At 28.2% G+C, this 17,207-nt stretch overlaps 1 protein-coding gene across 1 annotated transcript in view; it reads left to right on the top strand.

Annotated features, from left to right (window-relative positions):
* The first annotated feature begins 7,469 nt into the window (after nucleotides 1-7,469).
* The window catches only part of LOC129617039 (glucose dehydrogenase [FAD, quinone]), a 60,654-nt gene continuing 50,916 nt past the window's right edge, over nucleotides 7,470-17,207 (top strand). Inside the window, exon 1 of the mRNA XM_055532486.1 lies at nucleotides 7,470-7,924. Within this exon, the coding sequence (XP_055388461.1) occupies nucleotides 7,470-7,924 (455 nt within the window). The remainder of the gene's footprint in view (nucleotides 7,925-17,207) is intronic.

Below are 17,207 nucleotides of genomic sequence, written 5' to 3'. Positions count from 1 at the left end.
AATTAAACTATAAGTTTTTACTTTACACAAAAAATATTTTAAGATTTATAAAAGTTCTTTTTATTTCATTTATTAATTAATTACACTTTAATTTCTAATTCCAAACTTATTAACTTTATTTTTAAATCTTTATTTTCTAAACGGCAAAACGATTTAATAACTAACGAGCTACTGAATTACCAACCAAGCAAAGTTGCTATTGAATTTACTCTATTTATAAGAAATAACTGTTTAGTAAGCAAAAAATTGTTTAGAATAATTCTCATGGGAAAGTTTTAATATTGTAATTTGAATATTTGGAACTTTGCTTTAGTTTTGTCTGTAAAAGTTCAATCACGTTGCAATTAAATGATTTCATATAGGAGTTTAATTGCAACGTTGAATTTTAATTTTAATTTAAAATAAATATTTTGTTTTTGTCAAATCACGTTGCGATTAAATGATTTAGAATAGGTTTAAGTAATAAAGTATGGAAATTTGATCGCAACGTTCGATTTAATTTTAGTTATAGTTAAATTTTATTTTTTGGTGTTCCGGGCGTAAGCGAATATATAACTCCCCCCTCGTTAAGCTGGAAGCTCTCCTGAGCTCCAGAGATTATATTTCCTTTACTATTATTTTCATTTGTATCGTTTGGCCGTTTTTTACATTTATAAAATTTTTTCATATAGTATTTTGTAATAAAGATTATTAAAAGCAATATAATAGAGATATTTGACAGTATTAAAATATAATGGTTTTTAATTTCAAATTTTACAAATTCTATTTCATTGTAATTTTCAATTTGCTTCAAATTAATATTTTCTAAATTTGGTATATAACTAACATTATAAGGTTCTAAATAGTTTGGTATTATTATGTGGTTGTTAATTTTTCTCTCTATGTTTTTGAATATTACGTCATCTATTTTTATAGTGCAATTATAATATGTAATTAAGTTAGTTTTAATTAGTTTGTATTGTATGTTATTACAAGTATTTTCTAACATTACATTATTTGCATTTTTTACTAAGATAATATTAGATGAAACTTCCACAATCTCAAAATTAATATTTTTTCTTTTTGTACAATTCTTAAAATTATTATTCATTAAATTTTTTATACAACCATTTATTACTTTTAGTTTATTTTCACAATTCTGTTTATTATTAAAGTAAATTTCATTTTTAAATTTCAATATATTAGTAGATTCAATGTTTATTTCCTTGAAATTTTTGTTAGGTACTGGAATAATTTTATATCCAACTGCAAGTTCCTTTGCAACGTTAGGAATCAAAATGGCAAAAATAATATTATTATCTAGACTAATAAGTGAACTTTTTATTTCTTTATATTTAAAAACATCGATTTCAAATTCATCAATTTCTTCATTGGATAAAATGGAGTGAGTCATGATACCATGTTTAGCGAAAAGAATGTTTTGTTGGACTTTGTCTATTTCTGAATTTAGTAAGTTAATATTTGTGTAACTAGAAAGAAACTGTAAACTTTTTATGCTTTTGCTAAAGGTGTTGTTTTGTTCTCTCAGTGTAATATTTAAAATTTCTTGGTTTTCGTTAATTCGTTTCTGTAGAATATTTAGGTTTTTCTGAAATTGGTCGTTTATTTTAATCTGTTTATTTATGGTCTGAATGGAGTTGTAATTTCCCTGTTCAATAAGTTTTATGTTTTCTACAATTTCAGTTTTGTCATCATCGTCTAAGTTTCCAAATAACCATCTTAAAATTTTGCCACCTAAATTAATGAGTCCTCGTTTTTGTCTGTGTGGTAGTAATGTTTTAATGTTATGTCGAGTTTTTTCGATTTGAATTTGTAATTGTTTTAATGTGGTATTGTCTTGGTTAAAAGTGTTGTAAATATTATTTTCAATTTGTGCTAAAGTATTTTCTAGTTCGCTAATATTTATAAAGTGAAGAATTTTAGAATAGTTTTGAATTATAGGAATTTCTTCCCGTTTGATTAGTTGGAATCCACCTTGATTTTCCAATACCCGAACGTCAATGTTTGCAGAACAAGTATTTGAAGTGAGGAGTAAAATTAGTAGTGCTAATTTAAGTTTGTTGTGGTAGTGGTTGAGTGGAGTTTGTTTCTGGGTTACCTGAGGAAAATTTAAAATTTCTTTTTAATCTACTTGGGTGAATATTTCTATTCTGGTTATCTTTTAATTTACCGTTAATTAATTTAGATTTAATATACGTATATTTCTTTTTATGTTTATATCTTAGAGCTTCGGGATTTTTTACAAGAACTTTGTCTCCTTCTTTATAGTCAGGGTCTATCCTATCTTTGTTTAGTTTTTCAATCGTTTTAAGTTTATTTTCATCAATTAATTTTCTAATTTTTTCAATATCGGTTATTTCGTTATTTACAAAGTTTATAGGCTTAACTTTAGTTACAGAGTGAATGGAATTATTATATTTTTCGACTGCGAATAATATTTTTTCATACGGTGTTAAATGTGATTTTTGTGTATCTAAGATACGAAGGTGTTCGCTTAAAGTTCCGTGAGCTCGTTCGATTGTAGAATTTCCGGTATGGCTTCTGGGTGACGTAAAGTGAGCGTTTATATTTTCTGTTCTAAAGAAGTTTTTGATATTAAGACTATCGAACTCATTGTCGACAACGATTTTATCTGGCCTACCGAATAGTGCAAACCTGTTGCGAAGTGCTTGTATAATAGTAGTTGCATTTCGGTCATTGAGACGTTGGACCATTAAATGCTTTGAGAATTTGTCAATTATTGTAAGAAATATTTCCTTATAACAGAAAAATAAATCGACGTGTATTATTTTATTAGGAGAGCTCGGGGTTTCGGAAATTTCGAATCCATATTTATTTGGTTTGCGATCATATTTTGATTGATTACATATGTCGCAACCGTTTATATACTTATGAAATAGTTCCTTAAGTTTAGGGAAGAAAAACTCATCTTTCACTTCTGTATAATTTTCAACGATACCTCGATGGTTTGATTCTTTATGAATTTTTTCTATTAATTTTAAGGCCTCTTCTTCATTTTCTATGTCTATTGCTTTTTTAGTACATTTTATGAATTTCATTTTATTATTATTAGAAAAGAGTTCCGTGAGTTTCTGTTTTACTATATCAAATTTTTCATCATTTAATTCGGAATAGATAGCAGTTATTCCATTTCTAATGAATCGTCTAAGTATGTCATTTAAATAATGGCTATTATTGATTTCATTTTCACTAATAAAGATTTGTCTAAATTTTTTATATTTTATAATTATTTCCCTTTCTTTTTCTTTTGTCAAATAAAGCTGCGTCAAATATTTATTAGTTATTATATCGGATGTTGGGAATTGATTTTCATGGCGACTATGGTTTGTTGTTATAACTGAATTATTAGAAGGTGTTTCGTTAGGGTCATCTATATGATTAATTTCATTATTTGTAGAATCCATTCTACTTAAAAAGTCAGCAACACGATTTTCTTTTCCTTTTACATAGTCTATTTCGAAGTCGTATTCGTTTAATCTGATTCGCCATCTTTGTAGTTTGGCGCTTGGTTCTTTTAGTGAATGCAACCATTTTAAGGGTTGGTGGTCTGTTCTTATTAAAAATTTTGTACCATATAAGTATGGCCGAAAATATTTAGTGGCCCATACTATGGCAAGAAGTTCCTTCTCTATAGTAGAGTAATTGCATTCATGATTATTAAGGGTTCTGCTAGCGAAGCAGACTGGGTGGTTTTCTTGTGATAGGACTGCTCCAACCGCAAAGTTGGACGCGTCCGTCGTTAATACAAATTTCTTTTTAAAATCAGGGTAACGAAGTATAGGATAAGTTGTAATCAATTCTTTTAATTTTTGAAAGGAGTCTTTATATTGTATATCATTTTCATTGATTTTATTTCCCTTTTTCAAATATTTAGTCATAGGCTGAGCTACTTTCGCATAGTCCTTGATGAACTTGCGATAGTACCCCGTAATGCCTAGGAAACTTTTTATCTGCTTGGGAGTCTTAGGCAGTTTGATTTGTTTAATTACATTAATTTTATCTTCGTTTGGCTTTATTCCCTCTGGTGTTAATATGTGTCCTAAATACTCTGTCTCTTTAGAGAAAAATTTGCACTTATCCACTTGGATTTTTAGATTGAACTCTCTTAATTTTGAAAATATTTTATTAATAGCTGAGAGGTGTTCTTGTAGTGATGTAGAGAAAATAAGGATGTCATCTAGATAGACAACGCAAATTCGCCCGATAAAGTCCTTTAAAACGTAATTGATCATCCTTTGAAAAGTTGCCGGAGCATTCTTTAGTCCGAATGGCATCCGTACAAACTCAAAGTGACCTTGCGGTGTAGAAAACGCGGTCTTTAGACGATCTTTTTCATCCACCAATATCTGGTGAAACCCCTTTGCGAGGTCCAGAGTGGTGAAATATTGAGCGCGACCCAATTTATCAAATATAGAATCTATATTCGGTATCGGGAATTTGTCATCAACCGTAATTTCATTTAATTTACGGTAGTCGATGACAATGCGCCATTTTTGTTTCCCCGAGTAGTCCAATTTTTTGGGTACTACCCATATAGGGCTATTATAAGGGCTACTGGATGGTTGAATAATATTTTGCTCTAACATTTCCTGAACTTGCTTATTTACTTCCCCTTCATGTATTTTTGGAAACCGATATATTTTACTATAAATCGGTCGGGAAGTAGTTGTAATTATTTGATGTTTTACACTTTTGACACATGTTAATCGATCTCCTTCTTTATAGAAAAGATCCCTATTAGAGTTTAAAATATATTTTAATGATTTAGTTTCTTCTCTATTCATATTTTTATTTAATAATTTTTCAAATAATTCATTATGGTTGATTTGTAAAGGTTCTATTTGACAAGTGTTTTCAAAAGGACAAGCTGAATTAAATTTAATATTACGGTTGTTAAGTTCTAACCGCCCCTTTGAAAGATTAATATTTGCTCCTATTGGTTTTAAAATATTTTGGCCTAAGAGAGCGTCAAAGTTTTTATTGCTAAGATCCATTACTTTCCAGGACATAGTTGAATTTTCATTGAACTCGTCAGGTACTTTTGTAGTTATTTCGTATTTAATGGCTTGGTTTCCTGCGAGCGTTTTTAATTGAATTGGATTTTCTAATTTGTTTTGTTTAGATCGATCAAAAATATTGCCGTTTATAATTGAAGTAACTGATCCTGTGTCGATCAGACAGGTCAGCTTTTTGCCTTCTATTGTTAAGTCTACTAAGGGTAATGTCGGATAGGGGGACCACAGTGAAAATTTTCTGTGGAACCCGAATCCACATCCATTGGAACTGGACTTGACCGATTTTCGTTATAAGATGGTCCTGGTAGATTATTACCTGTACCACCAAATTGTTGGTTGGGCCTAAAATTCCTAAACTTTTCGTTAGTAGTGTAGTTTCTGTCCATTGGTCTATTTGTGTAAGTGTTTCTTATGTTGTTATTGTAATTGTTATTGTTGAAAGTTCTATTTGCGTTTCTATAGTTATTTCTGGAATTTGTATTATTACTACTATGTCTAGAATTTATGTTATGGTTATTTCTGTAATTTGTATGATTATTGTTCCTATACTGAGAGTTGGTGTTTGGAACCTTGCTGTCGGATATATTGGTTTCTAATAAGCTTCTATAAGCGTCTTCTAATGTTGTTACATTTTTAGTTCTAAGGTACATTGAGTCTACTCTATTTAATTTATTCAAAAATTTTTCTAATATTGAATTTTCATTATTAATTGGATTAAATTCTGAAGATTTATTGTCATCCAAATCATATTTTAAATTTAACAAATTTAATATGGAATTTAATTTAACATAAAGATCACTTACATTTCTAAAAATTATACAGTCTGCTTCTTCTTTTAATTTCAAATAAGATTTCTGTACTCCGAAGGTAGCTTTCAGTTGTTGTTTTACTTCGTCCCAAGTTTTTTCCTGAATTCTCCGGATTGCTGCCGCTGCAGGACCCTGGATCTTGCTGTACAAAATTCTGTATAGATAGTTTTTTGCATCGGCATCCGCTGCTAAGGCAATTAAACTTTCGACTTCTTCGATGAAGGATTTTAGACTGTAGGCGTCTTGTCCAGTAAAAATTGGTACTGAACGAGCTTCGCCTATCAAGTCTTTTAATGTAATTGCAGCAAGTGACATGTTAAAATTTTTTTGTATATTTTTTAGATTATCAAAGTATTTTTCTTTTTCACTTTTCTTCATAAATGTTAAAAAAAAATATTTTGGTTTTTTTTTTTTTTTTTTTTTTTTTTCCTCTTTTTATAATTTTTGTTTTATCAATTTAATTAGTTGTAAAATTTGATTTGATTAAAGATCTTTTAATAGATATTTTATTTGTGTTTTACTTATAATTTTTGTTCGTTTATTTACCGAATTAACTTTTTGAAAAAAGTTCTCCGCCTTTACGCAACTAAACTTTTATCACTCAGTTCACCACAAAATTTTTTTTTTTATTATTATTATTTAATTTTGCTTAATGGTTTGAGCATTACACTATTTTATTTTCTAGTTTTTTGTTCATTTAAATTGACTTAAGAAAAATATTAGTGTTTTCTTTTTTTTTTGTTTAGATTTTTTTTTTTTTGTTTTTATAGACGGAGTCGGTATCCTACCGACTGCGCCAATTAAATTATAAGTTTTTACTTTACACAAAAAAAAATATTTTAAGATTTATAAAAGTTCTTTTTATTTCATTTATTAATTAATTACACTTTAATTTCCAATTCCAAACTTATTAAATTAAACTATAAGTTTTTACTTTACACAAAAAATATTTTAAGATTTATAAAAGTTCTTTTTATTTCATTTATTAATTAATTACACTTTAATTTCTAATTCCAAACTTATTAACTTTATTTTTAAATCTTTATTTTCTAAACGGCAAAACGATTTAATAACTAACGAGCTACTGAATTACCAACCAAGCAAAGTTGCTATTGAATTTACTCTATTTATAAGAAATAACTGTTTAGTAAGCAAAAAATTGTTTAGAATAATTCTCATGGGAAAGTTTTAATATTGTAATTTGAATATTTGGAACTTTGCTTTAGTTTTGTCTGTAAAAGTTCAATCACGTTGCAATTAAATGATTTCATATAGGAGTTTAATTGCAACGTTGAATTTTAATTTTAATTTAAAATAAATATTTTGTTTTTGTCAAATCACGTTGCGATTAAATGATTTAGAATAGGTTTAAGTAATAAAGTATGGAAATTTGATCGCAACGTTCGATTTAATTTTAGTTATAGTTAAATTTTATTTTTTGGTGTTCCGGGCGTAAGCGAATATATAACTTGCACTCCTTAAAGAACCGCACCCTACCATTCACCAGTCACCATCAAGAAATCCTTCAATTAAAATCTATTGTACAATATAAAATTGAGAAAGGACAATTTGAAGAAAAAAAAAAATTATTGATTAAAAGCAAAAAGAATAATTAAAAAAAATAATGGTTCTTCATTTTTTATCTGGTCTTGTACCACATATTGGTGGTGCAATATTTAAAGCATCAAGTGGTGCTAGTGCTGGTATTGCAGCAGCTAGTATTACAACAGTAACAACAAAATTAGGTATTGCCGTAACAACAGCCATAAAAGCAGCTACAGCTTTAATAGGTATAGGTAAATTAACAATATTACCAATTTTAATAGCTGCCATAGCATATTATAATTATGATTTATTTGATCCTGAAAATCGGCCATTTAATATTAAGATGATACATAGAGAATATGATTTTGTTATTATTGGTGGCGGTTCAGCTGGTAGTGTATTAGCATCACGTCTATCAGAAATACCAAATTGGAAAATTTTATTAATGGAAGCTGGCGGTCATGAAACTGAAATATCTGATGTACCATTATTATCATTATATTTACATAAAAGTAAAATGGATTGGAAATATAGGTAATTAATAATTTTAAATAAGACAGGTACATAAGCCCGGTATAAGAAATATATATATGTATATGTATATGTATAGGGCTTTGGTTTTAATTAAATATTTTTATAGAATTGCAAAAGGTTATGTAATTTTTTTTTTTTCTTTTTCTTCCATGTGAAATGAAAAGAATAACAAACAATACATTAAATAATCCTAAAATTAAAATGTTACCTGTCTTAAAAAAAAAATAAGAGAAAAAAAAATTGGAGGCGTTTTGATTATATGATTTCAGTACAGTTCATTGTCTACCATAAAAAAATTGAAAAATCTTTTGTTCCAATTTAATTTTACCTTTAAGGAATTCGAAAATTTTATAAGAGAAATCAAGCTATAAAATAATTTGCATATCAATTTTTTTGTATAAAATTTTTTTGAATAATGAGGAACAAAAAAAAGAGAAGTAAAGTAATCAAGTTCAAAATTTTATTCAATTATGTAATTTACAATTTAAGCTTCAAAAATTTCTTTTAATACTCAAATTAAATTTTCATTAAAGTATCTAGTCCATTTTGAAAATAATTTTATAAGGAAATTTTTTTTATAACCTCTTGACTCTTACCATAACTTGAAAATTGTAAAAAATTTTTGATTTAATAGAAAAACATGTGAAAATAAATTCCATTGAAAAATTCTGTGGTCCTGTAAAATCGCCACAGTTGACTTAAGTAAAAAACGTGACTTGTTTTGGTTTTCAATATTGGAATGAGAATTACGCATTCCTTGTAATTGTCATTGAAAGTGTATTTTTCAAAAGGAGTAATTTCCCAGAGTCGCCTTCAACAATTTTGCAGAGTTTTGCAGTTTGAATCACTAAAAAATGGTATATTTAAAGATTCAGCCCCTAGTTCGGTTTCCGAACCCTGACATTCCCAAAAAATTTTTTTATAGGTTCATCGTTCGCAACTTCCTATGAATTCACATATTAAATTTAAAAGAAATCGGTTGATTATTTCTCTTTATAGCCGCAAAAATGAAAATTTGACCAGTGGAAAACGTTTAGTTCCCGAGACCAGGCATATGCCAAAAGTTGATCAAACCGTGACATAGCCAAATCAAACTCGGATATAAATTTTTATAGAAATCGATTCAGTCCAAATTGAAATTGAGATACAGATGTGCCCAGACGGACTGCCAGATAACCCGACAAACCGGCAGATATCTTTCTAAAAATATTTTATTTACGCTTCCCTCATACAGAGAAGAGGCATTTCCATCAAAAACTCAACATGTAAAATTTGGTGCAATCACATACCTCCCTTATTGTATGTAATTCGTATGTAGTCGTTAAATAGTTCAATTTTTTTGGCGAAATATTTGTATGAAATCATACGGGCATACATTTCATACAAAAATATAATAATTATTTTTTTTACAATTTACACATTTTTTTTTTAATTATTATAATTCTATTTAAATTATATAACACAAATTATTGGTATGAATTGGAGGCACATACTAATTTTCTTGTACAATAAAATCATATGAACTTGAAATTTAACCTTAATATTCATACTTATTTCAAACATAATTCATATTCATTTCAAACATATATAAAAATCTTGTGTCATATAGTTAAAAAACAACGACAAAATTTCACATACGTATAAAAAAAATTCGGAAAACAATAAAAAAAATTAAATTTTTCTATACTAATTTTTCTTCATGAAGAAGAGACCCAAACAACAATTTTTTTACACATTCACTTGATTGTATTATTATGTATGAAATTGTAAATCACACCTTAAAAAATTACAAATTATGCTTAAACAAAACAATAATTTTGAAATTTATCTACAATCATCCTGAGTTTTATTATTTTTTTTGCTCAAAGTGTTTGTAAAATTATCAAGTATTTTTAAATTTATCACTATGCCAAATATAGTAATTTCACTAACTACTATATTATTATTACTATCACCTAGATAGTCTCTCTAATAACTCAATGATGACTATTATGGTTAACTATAATCTTTTTGAAAATAATAAGTTTATTTGAAGAAAATAATAATATAATTGTACATTTGTATAAAAAATAAAATAGGTGTAATATTTGCCAAAACAGTAAAAATGAAAATAGCATTAAGAATACGTGTATAAATATAGTTAATCATGTCAACTCTCTGATACTTGTTTATAAATAAACAATTTTCAAAGTTGAACTAGAGGGTCTTTAATGATCACATAACCTGGATGAAATTTAAGGAATAAAAGAGTCACGAAGGTTACTATTAGAAATTTATTTCAGGAAAAACATTATTAAATTCAAGCTGAATAAACCAGAACAAATTCAAGTTTTACGTAAGCAGCAATATACAAGTATGATAAACAGAGTTGGTTATCTTTAATACATAATTCATATGAATATTTCTGACTTTAAACATTTTCTGTATGAACTTTTACAAAATTAGTATTTGTATAATTTTGAATGAAATGTGTTAAAGATTGTATGAAATGCCTTAAAGATTATATGAAATCCGTTAAGATTGTATGAAATGTGTTCGATGTTGTATGAAATGAGTTCAAAATTGTATGAAATGCTTAAAAGCTGAATGAAGTTTATGTTTGTGCTAATAAATCATAAGTGATTTACTTAATACCTACATGAAATATATTGGGTAGAAAGAAATTGGAAGTCAATTTTATTCTAATTGTCTCAAATTCTCAAATTTAATATTAAAAAAATTCAAGATAAAAAATATTATTGTCATTATGAATGGAATTTTTATTCATCATATTTTATAGAAAATATTTAAAAATGAAAGTCGCTTTATAATTTAAATATTTTAAATATTTATTAATGCTATACTAAATTTTCCAAAGAATTATAAAACGTCATAATATTATTAAACAAATATAAAATTCAAATTTTATTAATAAAATAATAATTTTTTTTTCTTTTCACTTTTCCAATATAATTAAATATTAAAATATTAAAGTTATAACTGTACTTCATATCAAAAGAAAAATAAATGTAAATATTTAAAAATAAAAAAACTCACACCCAAAAAAATTTCAATAAATAAAATATTAAAAATAATTTTGGGGAATTCATAATGTGAAACGCACACATACATAACGTACATGCGTTTTGAAATAAACAAAAAAAAAAAGTTAAAATATTCTTCACATATTGATCGTATTCCTTTTAGGCATATATAACACTCTTTTTTACTCTCAATATTATTAAACAAAAGAGTATTTAAAATGAAATTTTAAAAGAGTATTTAAAAAGGCAGCAGGGCGAACGCACTCCAATTAGTACAAATGTGCCGTTTTACTAACAGGGCCCCGTAATATGATTACAGGTGGCCTATCTCAGCCACCCGATTCTCTTGAATAATATATGTAGATTCCAGATCTCGTTTTTGCCCCGTCACACTTGTTCTACCCGACGCGAGCAGTCAGTACGTGTCCAGAGCCGGACACTCGCAGAAATAGTGAAAAATGGTGTCCTTTCGTCCATTTCCCGGTAATTGAATCCGATAGGGGACTTTAGTATATTTATGACTGAAATGTTATAATTCCTTCATAGAGGCTAATTTTCATAATAAATATTTCTTGTTAAGAATGTAGCTAAGTATTTTGTCGACTACTTTATGTATATAGAAGCGGCAATTCATTTTGTTTCAAAATTTAAAGGGCAAAATAATGACTGAATAGAAAATATACATTTTTCGTTTAATAACATTCTATGGTCGTAAAATTTCATTTAATTTATTTCTTCAGATATGGCAATTGTTCTGCATTTATGGCGAATTTTTTGAAATTATGATAAAAATCAATTGGATTGTAACATGCGCATTAATTTCTTAAAAAGTTTCTGTTATTCTTGAAAAGTACTGATTATATTCTACAATACTTTTTTAAAATTGAAGAAACCGAAGCTGGAGCTGCCTGCCCTACAACATAGTGTTCTTTGTTTCATACAAAAAAATTACCATTTTGTTCAAATATTCCTACAATAAATGGAACGCATATTTCTATTATACCAATTGAATAACAGCTTTAATATTCAACTGAAAAATTAATATTTATAAAAATATTGTGGCGTTGTATTCATATAAATTGATGCTTATGAATCCATGCACGAAGTAAACTGTAAATTATTAAAGCCAATATTAATTTGTAATATTACTGATCAGAAATGAACTTATATATAGACGCATTGTAATTGCATGATACAAGCATATAAAACCGATGGTATTGAAGAGTTCAACATTATTTTAATATTATGTAACCCATATTAGTTGATGTAATGAAGAGGAAAGGCATGAAGTTGTCATCAATGTCGTAGCTTGTTATTACATTAAATTAGTCAATTTGTTTTGTTCAAAAGTTTTTGTTTTATCTTAATGAAATTTTTCTCTTAATTGATGACCCTATCAGATTTTTTGTTATACTAATTTTTTTTTCAAAACAGTTACAGACAAACCATACATTCAAACATAAAACACATTTTATTAATTACAACAAGTTTGCGTGTATAAGTTTTGTTTATATATAAAACGCTCTTTTATGTTAATATTTATGTTGTAATTACAATTATAATTAAACATGTAAATTAATTTTTTTTTTCATATTTTTCATTTGTTAATTATTTAAATTAATAGTTTTGTAGAGAAAATTACTTAATAGTGCATTTTAATAGCTTTGCTAGCCAAGGTTAAAAAAATGTAAATAATATAAATTTAAAAAAAATAAAAAGTTTCTCTCTTAAGTCTTTTGTTCTAAAATGTAAAATCAATAGCAATTTTGATTAATTTGAATAATTTTGTTTATATCGTAAATTTAGTAACGTAAATAAATTATAATAAAAAATTAATTGAAGTAGAAATTTAGGGATAGGTTTAATCTATTTTATTTCAGAATTACCAATCGGAAATAATGGTTTTTCATAAATAAGAAATGGTTTTGAAATGATATTTTTGTTTTAAATTGTAAATGGACTAATTTCAAAATTTAATAACTTAAAATTAAAAATTTACGATATAAGTAAATTACAATTGTACAATATTATATTTTAGAGGTATTGAAATAATTTGTGAGATTTATGTTTGATGATATTTTAGTGATATTTGAACATTAAGTACACTAAATATTTAATTTATAGTCATGCAGACCCTTGTTTTATAAAATGGTTAATTTTGTGAAAAACTTGTAGGTATCACAAACTTTTTTAAAAAATTTTGAATCTTAAACAATAAATAGTATGTTGTACGTCTACATTTAATACAGAATGTTATGTAGAAACGTAAACAAAATGTTTGTATAAAAATATGCAAAACATGAAAATGAAAATTTTAAATAATTTAATTTTAAAAAAAAAAATGCTTTAAAAATTAGTTTTAAATTTACAAGAGAAATGATCTTGCTAATTATAGAGCTCAAAATAATATAAAATTTTAATTATAGTTTGATAAAGACGAAATAACTCGAAATGATTTAGAAGATATGAGGAAAATTAATCTAATTTTAGGTATTAAATCAAAAATTAAAAAAAAAAACAAAAATTAACATAAAGATTTTCTTAAACACTTACGTATTCAGCTGAATTTATGAAAAACAACTAGTTACTTAGCTAGTTGAGGGCATAGAATTTCGGTTCACATACCTGAAAAGAAAAGATAAGAATATATTAAAATATATATTGATATTTAAATTTTTGTATTAAATTGTATAAGTAAAAATCTTTAAATTTTTTTTGAATTGTGCCATATGATCTTCCAAAATAGATCTTACATAGTATATTAAAATATAGTTGATTTTTCATAAAATCGCTTAAAACGGTCTATTTCTCACGATTTAAGAAGAAAACGTATTCAAAAATTTTCTAATTAGCAGGCAGAGATTTCTTGGGTTTTACTTGTTCCGTCGTAATACAAACTTATCTGATGTAAATGTTAGAGATTTTAACTAATATTTGAGCAGTTCGGGCTGGTTCAAATGAGGGGCAAAAAGAAGAGATCCGACGATACCAAAACGAGCCTAAGGGGTTTATATTGACCTTTCGGAGGGTAATTCAATTAGATTTTCCTAAATTCAGTTAAAAACCTTCTATCTCTTAATACTCAATCAGAGAACGCGTTTAAGTAATAGCACATATTTCAAATTATTATCTGATTCCAAATAATCATTATAATTTTCCATCAAATTCCAGCTCGATTAAACTTTAATATGGTATGATAAAATCACCAAACAAATTATCACATTAAATTTTTGATTGATGGCATCAGATAACACGCACCTTTTTTCTTTACTTTTTCACTAGTTTTGTTTTTTCTTTTTTCTAAATTATATCATAGATCTGTTAATGACCTTCAAAGTAATTTCCACTATGATATCTTTTATTTTTTATTTTATTTTTTTTAATGCTTTTCTTTTAAAACATTTTATATAAAATTAAAACGATAGCAGTATAGATGATCATGATTCAACAAAAAAAAAAAAAAAAATAGAAAAATTCACAAAAGAAAATCCGCCGGGGAAATTAATAATGAAAAAATAAAGAGAAGAAATTTAATTTAATTTTTAGCCATTATAGAAAATTACGACTGCAAAATGAGAAATTATAAATAGAAAAAATAAACTACGTGATTTTTTCTCAGTCAATTCAATTATTTAAATTAAAGCGATATTAATAATTATTTAATTGTGAATTTTTATTGGCCGAATTTATTCAATATACTATATTACGATTATGATCAGTTTCCATAACGCGCTAAGTCGGATAATTTAAATTTTGAGCAAAACGCAATTTAAGTAGAGTTTTGTTTTAGAATTTCTGAAACTAATGAATTACGTCAAAAATGTTACTTTCACCCGAATTAAATTAAAGCAGCATATAATAAATTTGAGAATAGTGATTGGCCAAAAGTGAATTGGCAAAAAATGATTTGAAATATATTGTTAATTATTATAATGTTGAAGTAGAGATTTCGATGACGCTTCTACTGGAATGATACATCTTTTACAGAAAGATTTTGTATATAGTGCAGCGAACTGCGGAGATTTAACCCTCACAAGGTATTGGGATGTCCTCCATCGATACTCTGCACACCCTGTCTGTATTTAGTCGGTGGGCACATTTTTTTTTTTTTTATCCTTTCTTCATTCCCGTTGGGAACATAGGGCTTCCACATAACCTCTAAATCTTACTCTGTTTTGTGCTAGGTATTTTACTTCTGACCATGTCTTTCCGCTTGATTCAACTTCTTTTAATATTGTTCTACGCCATGTGTTTCGAGGTCTACCCACTCTTCTTTTTCCCTGCGGATTCCATTCTAGAGCTTGCTTCGATATTGTGTTGTTTGTTTTCCGCAGAGTGTGGCCTAACCATCTCCATTTTCTTTCTTTTATTGTTGTGCATATAGGTTTCTGTTCTGTAATCGCCCAGAGTTCTTCATTTGTTATAATTATGGGCCAGAATACTTTGCATATTATTCTTAGACACTTATTTATGTATACTTGTATTTTATTGATATAGCTTGCGTCTATATGCCATGTTTCACAACCATATAGTAGTGTTGATTTTACACAGGCGTTGAATATTTTGACTTTTGTGCTTCTGGCCAAGTAGGGTGACCTCCAGACATGCCACAGTCTGTTAAATGTTGATCTTGCCTTAGACAATCTGTGTTCAATGTCTTGTTTTGTACCTCCATCATTTGCTACGATACTGCCCAAGTAATTGAATTGTGGCACATCTTCTATTGTACTGCTTTGTAGTTGGAGAGGTGTATTTGATTTTGTATTTACTTTAAGGCATTTCGTCTTGTTGGCGTTGATCTTAAGTCCGATTTTGGCAGCTTCTTCTTCTAGCACCTTAATTTTTTCTTGCATATCTGCGTGTGTATGTGCCAAGAGGCAGATATCATCGGCGTAGTCTAAATCTTCCAATCTGCTGGTCAGGTTCCATCTAATACCCCTTGCTGTTGTATTAACTTTACGCATTACATCGTCGAGAACCACCACGAAGAGGAATGGCGAGAGAGGGCATCCCTGTCTGACTCCTGATTTTATTTCAATAGGTGTGCTTAGCTGGCCGCCGTGTAGTATTCTGGACTGCGCGTTATCATACATGGCCTTAATTACGTTTACAATTTTTGTTGGGACGCCTTTGTGATATAGTGCATTCCAGATGGATTCCTGTTTGATAGTATCGAATGCCCTCTCAAAGTCGACGAAGGTGCAGTATAGGGGGCTATTCCACTCATTTGACTGCTCTATTATGATTCTTAGTGTGTTGGAGTGATCTATGCAGCTTCTATTTTTGCGGAATCCTGCTTGTTCCTCCCTCATCATCAGATCTATTTTTGGTTCAATTTTTGCCATTATAGTGAGGGCTAGTACTTTATGTATCGTGTTTAACAATGTTATACCTCGCCAGTTTCTGCATTCTTGGAGGTTACCCTTCTTTGGTAATTTTATAAGGATTCCTTCTTTCCATTTTTCAGGCATTTTTTCTTCTTGCCAAATCCTCTCAATTATAGGTCCAAGCAGTGTAGCAGTCATATCCGAATCTGCTTTTAGTATTTCTCCCGGTATTCCATCTGCACCTTCGGCCCTGTTGTTTTTCAGCCTCGTAATTGCGTCTTTTAATTCTTTTTGAGATGGTGGTCTAGTGTTGAACTGGCTGATATTGCTGTAGTCCTCTGGTTCCCTTTCTATCATTTGTTGATTGGCTATATTAGTTTCATCGAAGTATTCTCTCCATCTTATCAGTTGTTCTTGAGTGTTGGTTATCAGATTGCCCTGTTTGTCTTTTATTGGATGGTTTTTCTTTAGACCTCCACCAGCTAGGGTGTTTATACATTTGTGAAGGCGTCTCATATTATTCATATCTGCTGCCGATTGTGCTTCTTTGGCAATATTGTTGTGGAATTTTCTTTTATCCCTTCTGGCCAGTTTCTTGACTTCCTTGGCCACAGTATTATATTGTGTTCTCAGTGTCTGGCTACTGTTTTGTTGAAGTTGTTTATGGAGCTCACGACGCTTTTCTATCTTTTTCCAAGTTTCATCTGATATCCATTTCTTTCTTTCTGGGCGTATTGTGCCTAATACGACCTCACCCACCCGTCTGATTATCTCCTGGATATTGTCTTCATTAATTCTATCTCTTTCGTCAGTTATTTTCGATATAAATTCCCGTTTTATATCTGTAATTTTTAGTTTGTGGGTCTCGATATTTTTCTTTCTGGATATGTTTTGTGTTCGGATTGCGGCGGGCTTTATTTGTATTTCTGCCGT

Source organism: Condylostylus longicornis, unplaced genomic scaffold (assembly GCF_029603195.1).
Source record: "Condylostylus longicornis isolate FDR11 unplaced genomic scaffold, ASM2960319v2 ptg000006l, whole genome shotgun sequence".
In the NCBI taxonomy this organism is placed as follows: domain Eukaryota; kingdom Metazoa; phylum Arthropoda; class Insecta; order Diptera; family Dolichopodidae; genus Condylostylus; species Condylostylus longicornis.
Note: the sequence above shows the minus strand (reverse complement) of the source record. Positions and strands in the feature narration are given on the sequence as shown.